At 37.0% G+C, this 17,291-nt stretch overlaps 1 protein-coding gene across 1 annotated transcript in view; it reads left to right on the plus strand.

Annotated features, from left to right (window-relative positions):
• slc8a4b (solute carrier family 8 member 4b) overlaps positions 1-17,291 on the plus strand; it is a 78,552-nt gene that overhangs the window by 27,777 nt on the left and 33,484 nt on the right. Inside the window, exons 3-5 of the mRNA XM_016269459.1 lie at positions 9,918-11,011; positions 12,420-12,683; positions 12,865-13,349. Of these exons, the coding sequence (XP_016124945.1) occupies positions 9,965-11,011; positions 12,420-12,683; positions 12,865-13,349 (1,796 nt within the window). The 5' untranslated portion in view covers positions 9,918-9,964. The remainder of the gene's footprint in view (positions 1-9,917; positions 11,012-12,419; positions 12,684-12,864; positions 13,350-17,291) is intronic.

Here is a 17,291-nt window from a genome sequence, read left to right on the forward strand (position 1 = left end):
TATATATATATATATATACTGTATATACAGTGGAGATCAAAATTGGAGAACAATCAATAAATACTTGATCTTTATCACTCAAAATTTGAAGGAATATTAGCTATTATATTATATATTAGCAGTGGTATAGGCAGAATTTTATTTTTGGGCGGGCCTGGGCAAAAGTGAGTGGGCACTAGTAGGCTAACTACCAGACGGAGTCAGTCATTTCAATTTTCTTTTCTTTGATCCTATTGAAAAATAACCTGTAGAACACAGTGGAAGTCAGCATAGTAAAACTATCACGTCACTGTCACCAACGTGCCCATTGTCAACATAACTCAAAATATTCACAATAGCCCCAATCCCTAAATACTGTTCAAGATTACAGTAGGTAAAAAAAACTGTGAAACTGTGTAAAAAGAATGTCTCACGCCAGGTCACTAATGCACATCTGCTCAACTAATACGAATACAAAACACAGACATGAACTCATATCAGTGTCACTCAAGTCACACAACATCGACATACAAGTGAACTGTAGCTAAATCCTGTCCACATACAAAACCTGAGTATCACTTAGAACGAAAATTAAATACGGCTTTATTGTTCTGAAACAGAAGTAATTTAAAATGTTATTTGTAGCCTATAATTAAAATGTTCATTTCATCATTCTACAGTAAATGTAGCCTATTCAAGGCACTGTAGCCTATATTTCCTCAAATATAGCCTATTATATATAACTAAAGTTTATAAATTATTTTATTCAGAAATGTCATGTTTGTGATTTTTTTTATTTGTTAATTCGTTATTTAATAGACCTACATATTCGGAAACAGGTGTAGTTAGTCGCCAGCGTCAGTCACAAAATTGATAAATAATGTTCTTTGTAGTACGGTAACAGCTGGTCTTGAATCCTTTAGACACCGCACACTACACAACTTTAAACACAGACTGAAAACACTGCCTGAGCCCAAATGACCGGGCCGGAGAGTAGTGTGTTCCAGGCTTTACAGAATGAACATCTATCAGTCTGCGCTTGGAACCGAAAGTCTTACCTTTACTTGGGGACTGATGGACAGGTTCTTTTCCTCGTCATTGTGAGTTTTTAAAAGTCCTTTTTTACAGAATTATGAATTGCTGCTGTTTTTCTAACATTTTCTAACACACGACTGCAAATTACAGGCTAACTAAATAGGTGAACACACACAAATTCACAGGCCTGAAGCAGCCTCGATGACACCTAATTGCCCAACACAGCTGTCAGTCAAACTCATTAAGAATTATGCAAAAACACATTTTATTTATTTTAGTTATTTGAGATGTTATAGTAATTTTGTAATTGTGGTAAAATAGATTAAACAACAATTATTTAACAAATATTATATTTGTATAATAAACTGGGGGGGCCTTTCATCAGAGTGGGCGGGCTTGCTGCCTACGTCCCTGGCTGTAGGTAATATTAGCTGTTCAACTTACATGCTTGACAAAATGACCAAGGCATTTCAACAAAAAACTTTATTTTGTGGAAAGCGCAGTGATCAAAATTAAAGAACAGTAACCATTGTATAGCACGAAAGAATATTCCACTAAAATTTTGGAGAGTTGCAGCTGTCAGAAATTTGTAGGAATTGCAGAGGCCCTTGCTTTGAATAACTTCAACACATCACTAGTCTTTCACATTGCTCTGGTGTGATCTTGGTCCACTCTTCTTCCAGTTTCTTCCATAATTTGGTAAATGAAGTGGGTTTCTTAGCCATGTCACCATAGATTTTCATTCGGGTTTAGATCAGAACTCTGGCCCTGCCATTTAATTATTTCAATGTTCTTAGCTTCAAGGAACTGCTTTACCTGTTTTGTTGTGTGATGTGGGCATGCATAAAAAATTGCTGGCTGATTGGACGATGAATGCAGGGAAGGCACTGCAGGTTGCTGAAGGAGGTTTTGCTAAATATTTGCATTCACTCTGCCAGGTAGCTGTATAAAAGACCCAATTCCTGCTATAGAAAATGTCCCCCAAACCATGAGACTTCCTCCTTCACCTTTCACTTCTTTAAAGACTTCTTTACACGCTTGGGGTTCAGTCTTTCCCCAGTTTGAAGACCCAAATAAATTAAACTTGCTCTCATCACTAAAGTGAACTTTGGACCAGTTTTCCTTTCTCCACACAGCATGCTCCTCAGCAAAGGTTAGTCTATGAGGCAGATTGCCTCAATATAAGGATTGGGCAAATATTTCTTTCAAGTATGTGACTGTAAAATTCACTTGTAGATCAAAGCAGAATTAGTCAAATATTTCAATATCCTCTTTTGTGTTCAGCAGAAGAAAGAAATTCATACAGGTTTGGAAAAACATGAGGGTGAGTACACAATGACAAAGTTTTATTTTTGGGGTAACTATCCTAAATGGAGTCCATAAGGTCAGAGAAGGTGAGGACTCTGTCGTGGCACTGTTCTTAATCCCTCAACCAGATCATGTTGTAGTGGCCCTGGCCACAGAACCTGTAGTGAATTTCAGCTTGTTCACCTCCAGCTAAACTCTCTGAGGACTAAATGCTCCAGGAACCCTTGCAGCATTTATGTATAATAAAGAAACCAGTGAGCTTTTCACACTTTAAATGGCTAACCCAGTGCCATTCTAAAGCCTGTATTAACAATTAATCCTGTGCTGTCAGATTTTAAAATACTATACATTTCTAAACCCTTTTATTTTCATATTTAAGAGAGAAAGATTTGTAACAGAGCTTAATAACCCAGGGTTAAAGGTAGTGCTATAAGCCCTTTGTAATTATAGTGTGAAATGTTGGTTAATGCAGGGCTAAAAAAGATGTCAATGATAAAAAATAAAATATAGATGGAGATAGTATCTCTTTTTCTTCCACTGAACTGAAAAAAACATGAACATTCATGAAATTTATAGATTTAATCAGTTCATGTGCTCCTTTAGAATTCAGCCCATGACCTTGGCATTGCTATCAACAGCTTCTACTATTTGAGCTAATATTTGTATACAAACACTTCATATGCTTCATACAAACACCTCAAAAGCATTGTTAGCCAACAATAGTTGCAAGTTCCTTCATTGCCAACATAGTTACAATGTAATTTACATACACACACTGTAAAATCTAATTAGTTGGGCTTTCTTAAAAAAAGCATGCAAACCGATTGCCTTGAAAAAACTAAGTAAAGTGAAATAGGAATAGTATGTTCTACTGACAAATGCTGAGTTTGTATAGTTTACTTACACGAGAGTTCTAGTAACTAAAAAAGAACTGTAGGGGGTACTTGATCCTTTCATTTAGGTTTACTCATGACTTAGTATAGCTACTCACTGACTCCCAGAGTGCATTGCTGCATGAATAAATTATGTAGTTGCTTTGTTTTACAGTTGTTGATTTTATTTGCCAATTTTATTTGCTGTCTTGTGTCAGTAGTAGCACAACAAAAAGAGCAAATAAAATGGTTATTGTTACAATTAATGAAAATAAATGAAAATTAATTGTTACCATTGTTGTGATTTACGTGCTGAATGTTAAGTCTGTGTGTGGCTTTAGCATATTACCACACATGATTTAAGGATTATATATACCCAATTAAAATCATCTGAAGGTATTTAAGAAGAGTGCTACTTGAAAAAGTTAATTAATCAACACACAAACTTCACTAATGCTGTAATTAGAAGATAGGTAACTGCAGACATGGAAGAAATGGGTGAAAAGTCTATTAAAGGGGTCAAATGATGCTGCTAAAAAGAACATTATTTTGTGTATTTGGTGTAATGAAATGTGTTTATGCGGTTTAAAGTAAAAAAAACACATTCTTTTCCACATACTGTACATTATTGTTTCTCCTCTATGCCCCGCCTTTCTGAAACGCGTCGATTTTTACAAAGCTCATCGGTCTGAAAAAGCGAGGTGTGCTCTGATTGGCCAGCTACACTCTTAAAAATAAAGATGCTTCACGATGCCATAGAAGAACCTTTTTGTCTAAATGGTTCCATAAAGAACTTTTAACATCTGAAGAACCTTTCTCTTTCACAAAAGGTTCTTTGTGTAATCTTCAGATTACAAAAAGGTAAGAAAGAGATGGTTCTTTAAAGAACCTTTGACTGAATGGTTCTTTGTGGGGACATAATTACTGATTATAATGACTTATACTGTCTTTTTACACGTTGCGTTGCGTTGCATTGCATCGCGCCGCGTAAACATAAAACTCTGTCTGCATTTGTGATCGGAGAAATGACAAACAACAAGTGATACTCTACACTGCCCAAAACTCGCATTTGAATCATCAGTTGCAACGAAAAACACAACAGTCTAGCGTGAGGGGAAGCCCCGGCTTGAGTGAGCTGAGGCGGGCTGGACTCTGCTTTGTCCACGGTGAAAATGTATGTATTTCCTCAGCGACCAGCACAGATCAGCTCTAGGCATGACGAAGCGGATATCGTCCTCTTTTGGAAGACCAAACAAAGTAGTTTCGCTTTCACAACGAAGCGCACAGCGTCTCCAGGACATGGCTGCAGCGTCAACAATACTTCAGCGAGAATAAAAGTTACGCCTTCTTTCTTTGCGTGAACATTTGGGTGGCGTTATGCAAATCTTCCCAGATCGTGACGTAGGTATGTGGGGGCGTGTTAGATGAGCCGTTTTAGGTAGGAGTGGTTAACTCTTAACTTTTATAAAGAATATCTCTTCGGATTTGAGACTTTAGTGTTTGCAACTTTACAGATCTTCTTTATGCACCAAGAGCTTGTAACACTCCAAAGAGAAAGGAAAAATTGAAATCGCATCATATGACCCCTTTAAGACTCTTTTTCTTTTCTTCTGTTGTTATGTTGCTCATTAGCAACATATTAGTGCACTGCTGCCTCTCACTGGTTTATTAATGTCATTGGTTCCTTTGTGGCTACTTGAATATTTTAAGTGTCGCTCAAAACAGTAAATTGTTTTATTTGCCTTGAAAGTAGCTGTAACTTAATAAAACCTAGTAAGTATAACAACTAAGTAAAGACAACTAATTAAATCTAAGTAAGGTAAACTATTGGATTTATACTTTCAAGTTTGGTTGGTAAGCAGCTTAAGCATTTAAAATGAAATCAAATAAAATGTAAAAATTCCTTTCATTTAAAAAAAAACAAAACTGTGGTGCAAAAGAGGTTTACATAAAAAAAAAAATTTGCAGTATTCTTTAAAAAGTAATTTAGAAATAAATAAAATGTATTATTGTTATTATTTTGAGAATAGTAATACATTTCAATAGTAATATACAAACCCGATTCCAAAAAAGTTGGGACACTGTACAAATTGTGAATAAAAACAGCATGCAATGATGTGGAAGATTCAAATTTCAATATTTTATTCAGAATACAACAGATGACATATCAAATGTTTAAACTGAGAAAATTTATCATTTTAAGGGAAAAATAAGTTATTTTAAATTTCATGGCATCAACACATCTCAAAAAAGTTGTGACAAGGCCATGTTTACCACTGTGTGGCATCCCCTCTTCTTTTTATAACAGTCTGCAAACGTTTGGGGACTGAGGAGACAAGTTGCTCTTAAACCAAAGTTAAACCAAACTTTATTGTAGTAAAGACCTTTGGCATTGTGTGTGTATCTGACAATAGTTTTATCAAATGAAATGGTAAAATGCGTGTTAAATGAATTCTCAGAGAATTCTTCGATTTTTGGAGTGTCCTCATAGTAAGATGAGACTGAAAACATCACAAATTGAGTATGGAGAAGTAAATGAAAGTACACTTTTCATTCAAACAAAGATATGAAGACCATGCAGACTTAATATTTAAAATAAAAATTGAACATTTAAATGTACATCCCTACTTTAAAATTTTTTTCATCCAAATTTTGCCAAATTTGGTGACAATCCATGTTATACCGTAAATTCCATTTTTATAACTAGATTCCGCAATTCTGTCCACGTCGCAGAAATCATAGGACCATAATTAACTGTACTGTTGCAATAAATTAAATGCATATAATTCAATGACTCACTTATAAAGATGTCGCCACTTACTGGCATAACAATGTAACATGCAAAAAGAACAAATGAAAAATTCTCATTACTAATACTGATGTTCTGCCGGGAGCGTATACAACATTTGTATAATATTAGATGGAATGTGACTGTTGTGTTTTAACAATTTCCAGTGGTGTATCGGTAAAATAAAGAGTGTTTGCCACTGTTTATTTTACTGGCACACTTTACCCTGTGTAAACATAAAATGAAACATTTAACATCACCACTGGGTAAGTGTAGTGCGAAACACAATTTTAGTAAGATGTAATTTCTGGTAAGTGCCAGCCAAAGAAATCACCATTATTTTCATATCCTCATTACAGTGATTTGTGCTTTCTAATATAAAACAGTTTTCAAAATAGAATGCATTTATAAGTGAACCAAAACGATGTCTCAAGGCAAAGTACATATTTTTTATAAACTTGGTGGCTTGTTTAAGCTCTGTAAAAATACACCAAATGAGAAAGAATGCCATATAGTATAATCTTTTTGGACAAGCCTACACTATAACCCACACTCCACCCTTCTGTCCTCATCATCACTATTTAGCCTGTGCCTCCCTGCTTCGGGTTAAACCTCAGCCCTGTCATTTGGGGTGGATTGCTTAATGGGGAACTCTAAACCAAACCACACTGGGTTCTAAATACAGCCACAGCAGAATCTAGAACACCCATGGATAGGCCTGGAAGATCATACTTGCAGATCTAAGCCCGAATCTGACTAGCATTGAACACACCAGGTGTTATATTTGGTCTCCTCAACTTCGCACAGTAGCTTGCTTCTTCTTCAAGGAACAGAGGGCAAGATATGACTGCATTTTCATAGTCTGCCTGTGTCTGTCTGCATATTCTAGAAGATTGAAAAGGTTTTTGGAGGGAATCAACGGTGTGTTCAACTCCCCAGTGTGTCTAGCAGAGGCGCAAAACAGGCAGGGTGCACGGCCTCCAGTACCCATGTGTGTGTGAGTCTGTGTTTGTGTGTGTCAAGGGCAGACAGGACATGTGGTGGGATGGTAATGAGGCACACGCTGAGAAGATGTCAACCCTTCCATAGTGAGGGCACAGTAAGATTCGTCTACACACACAAACACAACTTTAGGAACATGAAATGCCCTAACTGACTTGCATACACAAAGACAAAAAGAGTAAGCCATAACTGAGCTAACTAAATCAACTTTATAAATAATGCTGCATCTACCAGTTTTTAATATGCTATGAAAACTATTTTTATGTCAAGATGCTAAGATTTGTGAGAGAAATTATGATGCTACTACACTTATATTGTACCGCTAAATCTCATTGTAGCCCAAGGATTCTTCAACCTGTTATTAGAACAGATATTGTGTCCCAGTAGAGTGAATTTTGTTGAGTTGTTTGCGTGACCACAGGCATTTTATATTAATAGGAATATTAGTATAGATGCTTACTTTTTTAAAAGTCTTTATATACAGCTAATTATAAATGCAAGTTAAAAGTGCAAACGCTTCCCCTGCAAACAATTTCATTGGTCAATTCAATCACACAGTCACCAGTCCAGAAAAAATCAGATGTCAGAAAATATCATGGCTGAGCAGGTTTTTTTTTTTTTTTTTTTTTTTTTTATAAATGGATTTTTTTTTTTGGGAAGAGTAAGCCATAACTGAGCTAACTAAATCAACTTTATAAATAATGCTGCATCTACCAGTTTTTAATATGCTATGAAAACTATTTTTATGTCAAGATGCTAAGATTTGTGAGAGAAATTATGATGCTACTACACTTATATTGTACCGCTAAATCTCATTGTAGCCCAAGGATTCTTCAACCTGTTATTAGAACAGATATTGTGTCCCAGTAGAGTGAATTTTGTTGAGTTGTTTGCGTGACCACAGGCATTTTATATAGTTTTAATAGGAATATTAGTATAGATGCTTACTTTTTTAAAAGTCTTTATATACAGCTAATTATAAATGCAAGTTAAAAGTGCAAACACTTCCCCTGCAAACAATTTCATTGGTCAATTCAATCACACAGTCACCAGTCCAGAAAAAATCAGATGTCAGAAAATATCATGGCTGAGCAGGTTTTTTTTTTTTTTTTTTTTTAATGAATGAGCTTTACTTATAGGGATGACCCTGGGATCTTAGTTGACCCTAATGGGATCTTGGTTGGTTTTAGCCCACTGGTTACCTGTTGGTTGCTATATTCAATATATCAGCTAGAATACTCAGAAGTATTTAATCTCTAGGACACAAAAAGCATGGTCATTTAAGTTAGATGAGCTGAAACTGTAATTTTGTACAAATGCTTTTCTTTTTTTGTAGAATATTATTTAACATAATACATGTATATAATTTGAGATGTGGTGGAAATAGCATTGTGGTAGAAATATTCATGCTACTTAAAAAAATTTTTTCCTGTGATGCACATACTGTATATGTCCATTGTTGGACAATATTATTGAACAACTAGTAAGAATGTGAAAAGTGTGTTTTAAAAGTTTATTTTCTGAAAGTCAAGAGAGCCAATAGTGCCTGTGGTTAAAGAAACACCCCCTCAGTGATGACCTAACCAACTAATCTTCTTTAAGGTTCTATTTCCTTTCCGTTCAAGTACACTCAACCTGTAAGATCTCCTTAATTTATCTCATGTGTCAGCGTGTGTTTTGTGTGTGTGTGTGTCCCGAGTCAGCACTGTGCTCTCAGCTTTAGAAAGCTCCACTCAAGCTGTGTCTATTACAAACACATACAAACATACATTACAAATCTCAATGACTTCAGTCTACAAGCCTGTAAACATGCTCAGACACCCCCACCTACTTACACACTCATCAGCCGGTCCATCAGGTTATTAACACAATGATCATAATTTACGGATGACATTACAACACATTTCTCTGTGTGTATGTGTGGTTTGTTTGTGTTGGTTTTGTAGAATAGATTTATTTATTTTGCTGGTGGCTAAAATTGTCATTATTTATTTATAATCCATGAAGATTGAACACCATTGTATGACAATGTGTTTACTTACCAATGATAAAAGTTGGATAATTGGTCAAAGAAAAATATAATATCGTTTGACCACTAACGTTGACCACTAATGTTTGACTAATCTTAATATTGTGAGATATGAACAGTGGACTTTGTGTGTGTTGGTATGTCGAAACGTTTCATGTTCAGCCCTAGAAAGTGGTCGATTTTATAGAGTGGTCAAGAAAGGTATAGAAATAATCAATCATGTGATGATGAAAAAGATCTGGAGCAAAAAAAAATGTAAACTCTGCAAAAGGTAGAGATGAAAAGAGGAAGCTAACAAAATGTGTTTGAAGGGCGGAAAGAGAGGGATGTATAGGACTATAGTGTAGGTGTGTTGAGATGAAGGGGAATTAATGTGCTGCGACAAAACTACAGAGAAAGCTGGAACAAATGTACAGAGAATGTAGCAAAAGATGGATTTTCACACCAAAGGCCTTGTAGAAATGGTTAAAATCGCAGCCTATATGTTCTAGAGCAAATTTCTGTATATTTTTTACAGCACTGGATTTGTTTTTAAGTATATCTGTATAGTTATACAGTAAATAATGTAACATTTGAAATATTGGTTTCTAAATTTCTCTTGAATAGTGAAGAGTCATATAATTTCCTGCACACACATACACACATACACACACATACACACGCACACACACACACACACAAACAAAGGTGGATCAAAACAGAAATACGGACAATTTTTGAGCTACAACCTACTAGCTGTAGGGAGTTTTCTGTGCAGCATGGTGCTGCATATTTTAATGTCCTTTTTCTTTCAGCATCTCATTTTCTTTTCCAATGTCTTTATAGGAATAAAATCTATGTCAGAGTGTAAAACCAACTTACATTCACTCACCCAGCGTCTCTTTGTCTCTCTATTTTTCCTCAGGTGGTGTGAAGTTTGAGAATCCACAAACAGACCGCCTCAACCTTATCATGCCTTTGTCCTTCAGTTCATCTCACCTTTTCCCCTTCTCCTTCATTTCCTTGTTCCTCCCCGTCCTCCTCCTGTCTTTCTCCATCCCTTCTCAAGCTGACTCCCAAGATGTAGCCCAATCTAAATCCAATTGTTCTCAAAATGACATGTGTGAAGACGGGGTCCTTTTACCAGTGTGGAATCCCCAGAATCCCTCAGTTGGTGACAAAGTGGCCCGTGCCATTGTGTACCTAGTGGCACTAGTCTACATGTTCTTAGGTATGTCAATCATTGCTGACCGCTTCATGACTGCCATCGAAGTTATAACTTCTCAAGAAAAGGAGATCACTACAAAAAGACCTAATGGTGAAACGGTCACCACGACAGTTCGCATATGGAATGAGACTGTCTCCAATCTGACCCTCATGGCACTGGGTTCCTCAGCCCCTGAGATTTTGCTTTCGGTCATTGAGGTCTGTGGGCATAATTTTGAGGCTGGTGCTCTTGGTCCCAGCACCATCGTGGGAAGTGCGGCTTTCAACATGTTCATGATCATTGGCATCTGTGTCTACGTGGTACCTGAAGGCGAAAGACGGAAGGTCAAACATCTTCGGGTGTTTTTCGTGACTGCGGCGTGGAGCATGTTTGCCTATGTCTGGCTCTATCTTATCCTCTCCGTGTTCTCGCCTGGTGAGGTGGAAGTGTGGGAAGCAGTGCTGACATTCCTCTTCTTTCCTCTCTGCGTGGTCCAGGCCTGGGTTGCTGATCGACGATTGCTCTTTTACAAGTATGCCCACAAGCGGTACCGAACTGAGAAGGGCCGTGGAATTATTGTGTCCGAGGGCGGCGAGGAAGATGGCAAGGATGCAGGATTCACAAAGATGGACATGCTGGAAATTGATGGAATCACGACACATCTGGACGGAATGTTGGGAGTGGAAAGTGGGCATAGTGGACGTGATCAAGAGGACGAGGCCAGGAGAGAAATGGCCAGATCTCTAAAGGATCTGAAGCAAAGACATCCTGACAAGGACATGGAGCAGCTCATAGAGATGGCCAACTATCAGGTATAAAAATATTTTTTCTTTAACAAATTCAGTTTCTAAATTTAATTATTTAATGATGTATAACATTTTAATGACATTTATTTTCTAAAATTATAAATGGTATACAATTATATTGTTATAAATAATTTATTGTTTTAAATATTAATGGTTTCTAAATTTCTCTGGAATGTTAAGGAGTCATTAATGGTTGATCAAAACAGACATGTGGCCTGTTTTTAATTTGTGACCTACTAATTGAGAACCACTGATCAAGGGAGTTTTCTTTATTTACGCTGAAAGAATGGAAGTGAAATGTGACAACATGCCCCATAGGTGGGGCACTTTGTAAAGTGAAGGGCACATTGTAACATCTATACAAAAACTTTAAATTTTACATGATATAATAAAAAAGGACAAACTAAAATGTCAATAAAATAGTTTGACAATAAACACAAAACAAAACACAACTACACCATAGTTCAAAACAATGTGAGCAGATTTAGAAACACATTCAGAAAATCACAGAACTGAACACAACACACCCTCCCTCCCTCCACACACAGCTTTTAGAACAGGAGACATATAAACGAGCCAGTAAGAATGTTTAATATTTCTTGAAATAATAATCTCATTTTTTATTCACGTTTATCATGTTTTTTCAATAGAATTCATAAAAATTCTTTATGAATTACATTGCTAATGTCATGGAATAACAATAATGTGGGTAAGATATTTACTTTTGCAATAAATGTTTAGTGATATCTTCCAAAGACTTTTTCTCTTTATATAGTGTTAATGTGGCAAGTAGTAAAATACAAGTTTTGTCATGCTAGCATGTGTCTTATGTGTGTTACAACTAGCCCCGTATTAGGTTGTGCCCCCCTCTCCCCTGCTCTCCCAGTTTAGTATGCAGAGACATTTATAAGTAAGATATCCATAGATTTCCCCAAAAATATAAATACTGTCTTTGTACTGCTTTAAACATTGTTTGTTTGAGTATAGTATATGTACATACACTTTAAAAGTTAGATTTCAGCAAGACTGTAAGAATTGTCTTGTTTTAAATGATGTGTAAAGGCTTTAGTTCAAAATAAAATCATACCAGTACGTTTTGTTGAAAAGTTGTAACATACTGTACCTAAATAATAAGGTTGTAGCATTATACACAATAGTCAGCCAGTCAAATGAAGACTGTAGCTTATTGGCTCTATACTCATTGACTCAGTGGAGTTAGCATGCACGACCACCTGTTTATTCAAACAGCGGAAGACAGAGGAATCGTGTACCTGTTTGAAAATTCCATTTAATGCTTACTGTGGTTCAGAATGTACATGTAGCAAATTTGAAATAGCTATTTTACAGCTTGAGAAATTGATCTGCAACTAAACTGCAAACTAAAAAAAAAACCTTCTCAACCTTAACTTTGCAGGTTCTAATACAGCAGCAGAAGAGCAGAGCTTTCTACCGCATTCAGGCGACAAGGATGATGATTGGTGCTGGGAACATCTTAAAGAAACACGCAGCGGATCAGGCCCGCAAAGTGGTCAGCAGTGGGGAACCTCGGGAGCGGGAGGATGACCCTCTTGTCACAAGAATAGACTTTGAACCTGCCCTCTACCAGTGCTTTGAGAACTGTGGGTCTTTAAAACTTACTGTGCAAAGGCATGGAGGAGATGCTGGGTGCACTGTTAAGGTGAGTTTAAAGTAAAACACTCATTAGTTTAGTCATTTAATGAGGGGAATAGGATACTCCTAAACTTATCGTCTGATCTTGTCTATTAAATTATGGAAATCATGGAACAGATTTTTGTTTATTTAATGGAAACAAGGAAGATCTTTGATCTTTCTAAATGTTTATTCATGCACAACTCCAGGTGGACTACCACACAGAAGATGGCACAGCCAATGCCGGTTCTGACTATGAATTTGCTGAGGGCACACTCGTCTTCAAACCTGGCGACAACATTAAAGAGATCGCCGTCGGCATTATTGATGATGACATCTTTGAGGAAGATGAATACTTCTATGTGCGCCTGAACAATCCCCGTATAGTCGGGTGGGCTGATGGACATCCTATTACTATGGAGACTGGAGCACCTGCTCCTAGCGCAGTCCTTGGTGAGGCCCACACGGCGACCGTGACGATCTATGATGACGACCACGCAGGAATTTTCACATTCGAAAGCGAGTCGGTGCGAGTTAGCGAAAGCATCGGCATCATGCAGGTTAAGGTCCTGAGGACATCAGGAGCACGGGGTCTGGTGGCGGTACCGTACCATACAGTGGATGCGACAGCTTGCGGAGGGGAAGACTATGAGGAAGTGTCTGGAAAACTGGAGTTCCAGAACGACGAGACAATGTAAGAGGTTTCTGTCAGCTAATGTGTTTTTGTGTGTGAGAATGTGTGTATCTGTGTGTTACTGCTTTTATTTAGCTCTTTCTGCCCAAAGATTGTCCCGCTTGAGTGAACCTTCACAGTGAAAATGCTTTTAGTCCCACAGTAAAGTTATTATATTGTGTGTTTCTCAGGCATGACAGACAGCTTATTTCACGGCTAAGGGAAGAGTTACAAAAATTTAATTTGAAAGAACACAATGTCACAAAAATGTGAATACATAGTGATTTTGTTCCTCTTATACATTTTAGTGACTTAATGTAAAGAACATTCCTTGTATTTCTTGCCATATGGAGAAAATTAATGTGGTAGACATCCTTCCATAATCGGATTGTAAAATTTTCCACTGAGGTAAATACGAGCAAGTCAAGACAGATGTTATCTTTAGTATACGGATTGTATGTCTTTATCCTGTTTCACACTTACTGCACTTTTGCCACATGAATGGCACCAGTTTTGAGGGGTTACAGCGTTGTACCGTGAACCTGCTGTTGCAGTTATATTCACGCACAGCAGACACAGTATGTATGAAAAAACCCTTTGGTAATGATTGAATGTACAGTATGTGTGCTACCGTGCATGAAGTATAAGACTGAAGAAGTCAAATTATTTTTTGTAGTATGATATATATACAGTGGGTTTGGGAGTTTGATATGCCTCAGGCTTATGAGGCATATACTGTATAAAATAGTGGGTGAAAGGGAAATTAAAGTGCTCAGGTAATGGCTGTGAAAGTTTACAGCTGACAAATTGGTTATGCTATGTCCTTGTAAAGTGACCTCTTTCTGTGGGTCCATTTAATGCTGGTAAATAACTTAAGGCTGTGTATGATGGTTGGCTTCATAGTGAGAAATCTTGGATAGTGTGTAATGCAGTTTCAACTGTGTCTGTGTTTACCTTTTGTGTCATTCAAACCACAGGTAACTGCAGTAGTTGTCTGCTGAAGCTACTATAATGTTGATATCAGTTATGAGTATAAGCTGGTTTATTCTTGGTCTCTGGACCCAGAAAGAGTGATAGTCCCTCAGTCCCAGAAGCAAAAAAGCAGAAGTCACATACATTTAGTATTTTAGGGGGAACAATTGTTATAAATCAACCAAAATAAATATGGGGATTGTGGTTATAGCTGTGGTTTGAATTCAGAGAGATCAGCCGTGAGGAGAGGACAAAGCGAATGGCTTATATCATTTTTGTTACAGTTGGTCTCTGTTGATTTACTATCCAATAAGGCTTCACAACAGGGGCACACAGCAAGCAGACCTACAAAAAATGAAACAGAAAACACTGCCAAAAAATGAAATACACACACACACACACACACACACACACACACACACAGAGCAGACTCACACTTACACATCATGGGGTCTGTGATGGACATAGGCTGGAGATAATCAGCAATATTCTGTATTTCAGCAGTGAAACAGTCCCCTCTCGCTGTATCTCTGCTTCCCTGGCTCCTGTCTCACTCTCTCTCCCTTCTTTCAGTCCACAATCTTCCCTTGCTCTTCTCCTTTTCAATTCAACTCACTCTTACTCTTGTTCCTGCTGGAAAAACCAGGTCATACCAGCTTAACCCTCTTAAAATAATGATAATGATTTTAAAAATAACCTCTTATTTTACCTTTAAATTTGAATGTTCATCTGACCTATCAAAACCCAGCAGAGTGTTTTTTTTTAACTGAGCAAAAACACATAGTAGAAGAATTCAATAAAATAATTTAAAATAGGGATGTGCTGCTGTAATGTGTACACCATTCAGAGAATCTGAGAAAATTACCATTAATTGCATTATGTAATGGTCACAATGTAAATAATGTAATATTTCTAAAGGAAAATGGTGCAAGTGTGTCATCAAGTTTATAATCATACTAAGATGTTCTATTTGTATTACGATGTCTCATATTAAGGTGTTAAAGGGATAACATTTTTTATTTATAAAAAATTGTTTTTGTTCCTCCATTGAAATCCATTCACCCAAAACTTGAGAATGAGTAAATGATGACAGCATTTTTGGGGTGAACTAACCCTTTAACAATGTTTTACAATATATGAAATGGCTAGAAAACAGAACATGAGGGGTTTTGAGACATGAAAGTTAGGTTTATACTGGTCTACTAGTCTTAACCATCCTTAGCCAGATGGTTTTCAACAGTGGAACCAAATCCACCAGCTAGTAGTCCTGCTGATTAACTGTCTACTGACCAACAAATGGCCATAAATGACCAGCTAGAAACCACTTATCTGGATTTTCGAATTGGGTTTCACTCTCTCCCCTTGTCCGTTCTCATTCTTTTACCCTTTTTTCCTTATTTCTCCCCATTTTCGTGAACAAATGGGCTCTTTGAAAGCAAAATACCAATGCCTTTAATGCTGTTATTCAGTCTAAACATCTTCAGTTAACTCCCCTTTCTCAGTTCTGTCTTCTAGCCTTCAATTAATCTATCAACACTCACTTAATGAATCTCTTTGAATGTATCACATTTCATGCATTGTATATCGCTCCACTCAAGCCTAATATAAAATATAAATATGTGTAAGTGTCTGTGTGTTTGAGAGAGAGGTTCTGGTAGTTTATTCGTATAGCCCCAGTGAAACTCTGCAGCGCCCTTAGCTTGTCATAGAAACAGAAACCAGTGGACAAGTGTAGAGGTGGTAACACATAATAATTGAAATACAGAGAGGGGTCAGCACTGAGCACTGAGGACACGGATGAGATGAAGACAGACAAGGAGGTCTGGCGGATTAGTTTGTGTGTGTCTGAATGTGTCTTTGCCTGTTACCTTCATGCTACGATTTACTGAGGGCTGTACCTTGATGTCATTCTATCATTTCACACAAGAATTTATGAGGTGCAGAGAAGCGCTCTCACATATTTGCGCTCATATATGAACTGTCTCGCCATCCTGTCTCTTTGTAGATCTATAATTTTATGCTCAATCTGTCTTTTTAATACGATTTTCTTTGGCTGTGATTGCACACATTCCATATTTCATGTACAAAATTAACTCACAGTTCACATCAATTCACAGTTTTGGATTTTTAGTTTTCTTTGCTGAAGGTTTCTAACTAATTCAACCCCTCTGTTTTCCTTGTCATACCAAATGTTCTTTCTGGCCTCTTTCTTGTGACGTGGGGTTCTGCATTAGGCCTTGCCCTAGGGTGACCCAGAATTTACTGTGAGAACTAGATATGTGTTCCAAGTGGACCACAGCGTGAAATCTCAGTCAGTGCTCATCTTTGAGTATGTGTGTGCAAGGCAAAAGTAGATCACTCACCCATGAGCAGTGTGTTTGGATAGGCAGATTCCTCCTGTATCAGGCTCAAAAACCTGCTCACCATTTACACTTTCTTCCAAGACTGCAAACTACAGGAACTCAGAACACAAAAAGCTAATGAGATATACTCTAAGATGGAGATAAAATTATAAAATTTATTTTAAAGAGATAGTTCACTTAGAAATGGAAATGATGTCATATTTACTCAGGGTCACTGCTGTTTGATGTGTTGCATGAAATGGTGCAGTGTTGGGCTTGTAAAGCTCTAAACACCATTCAAGTCAAGTCCATTTGACTTGTGCACTATATTCCAAGTAGTTTAAAGTCTAAAGCTTTGTGTGAGGAAAATAACAGTTTCATTTCTATTTGACGTTCATCTCAAATCACATTTGTGTGATTTCCATATGTGTTGTTTGAAACAATCAGTTATGAGACACATTCTGAAATCACTGATATCGATTTTAACTTGTTCTTAACAAATTTAGCATACACAACTTAAATTTGGGTTTGTTGATACCAAGCTTATAGGATGACATCAGAAGACTTTAATTTTTAGATCAACTATCCTTTTAAGTCTCAGATTTCATGTGATTTTTTTGAACTGCACAAGTAACTTTGTGCAGTGTTC

The sequence above is a fragment of the Sinocyclocheilus grahami genome, unplaced genomic scaffold (assembly GCF_001515645.1).
Source record: "Sinocyclocheilus grahami isolate Dianchi unplaced genomic scaffold, SAMN03320097.WGS_v1.1 scaffold52.1, whole genome shotgun sequence".
Lineage (NCBI taxonomy): Eukaryota > Metazoa > Chordata > Actinopteri > Cypriniformes > Cyprinidae > Sinocyclocheilus > Sinocyclocheilus grahami.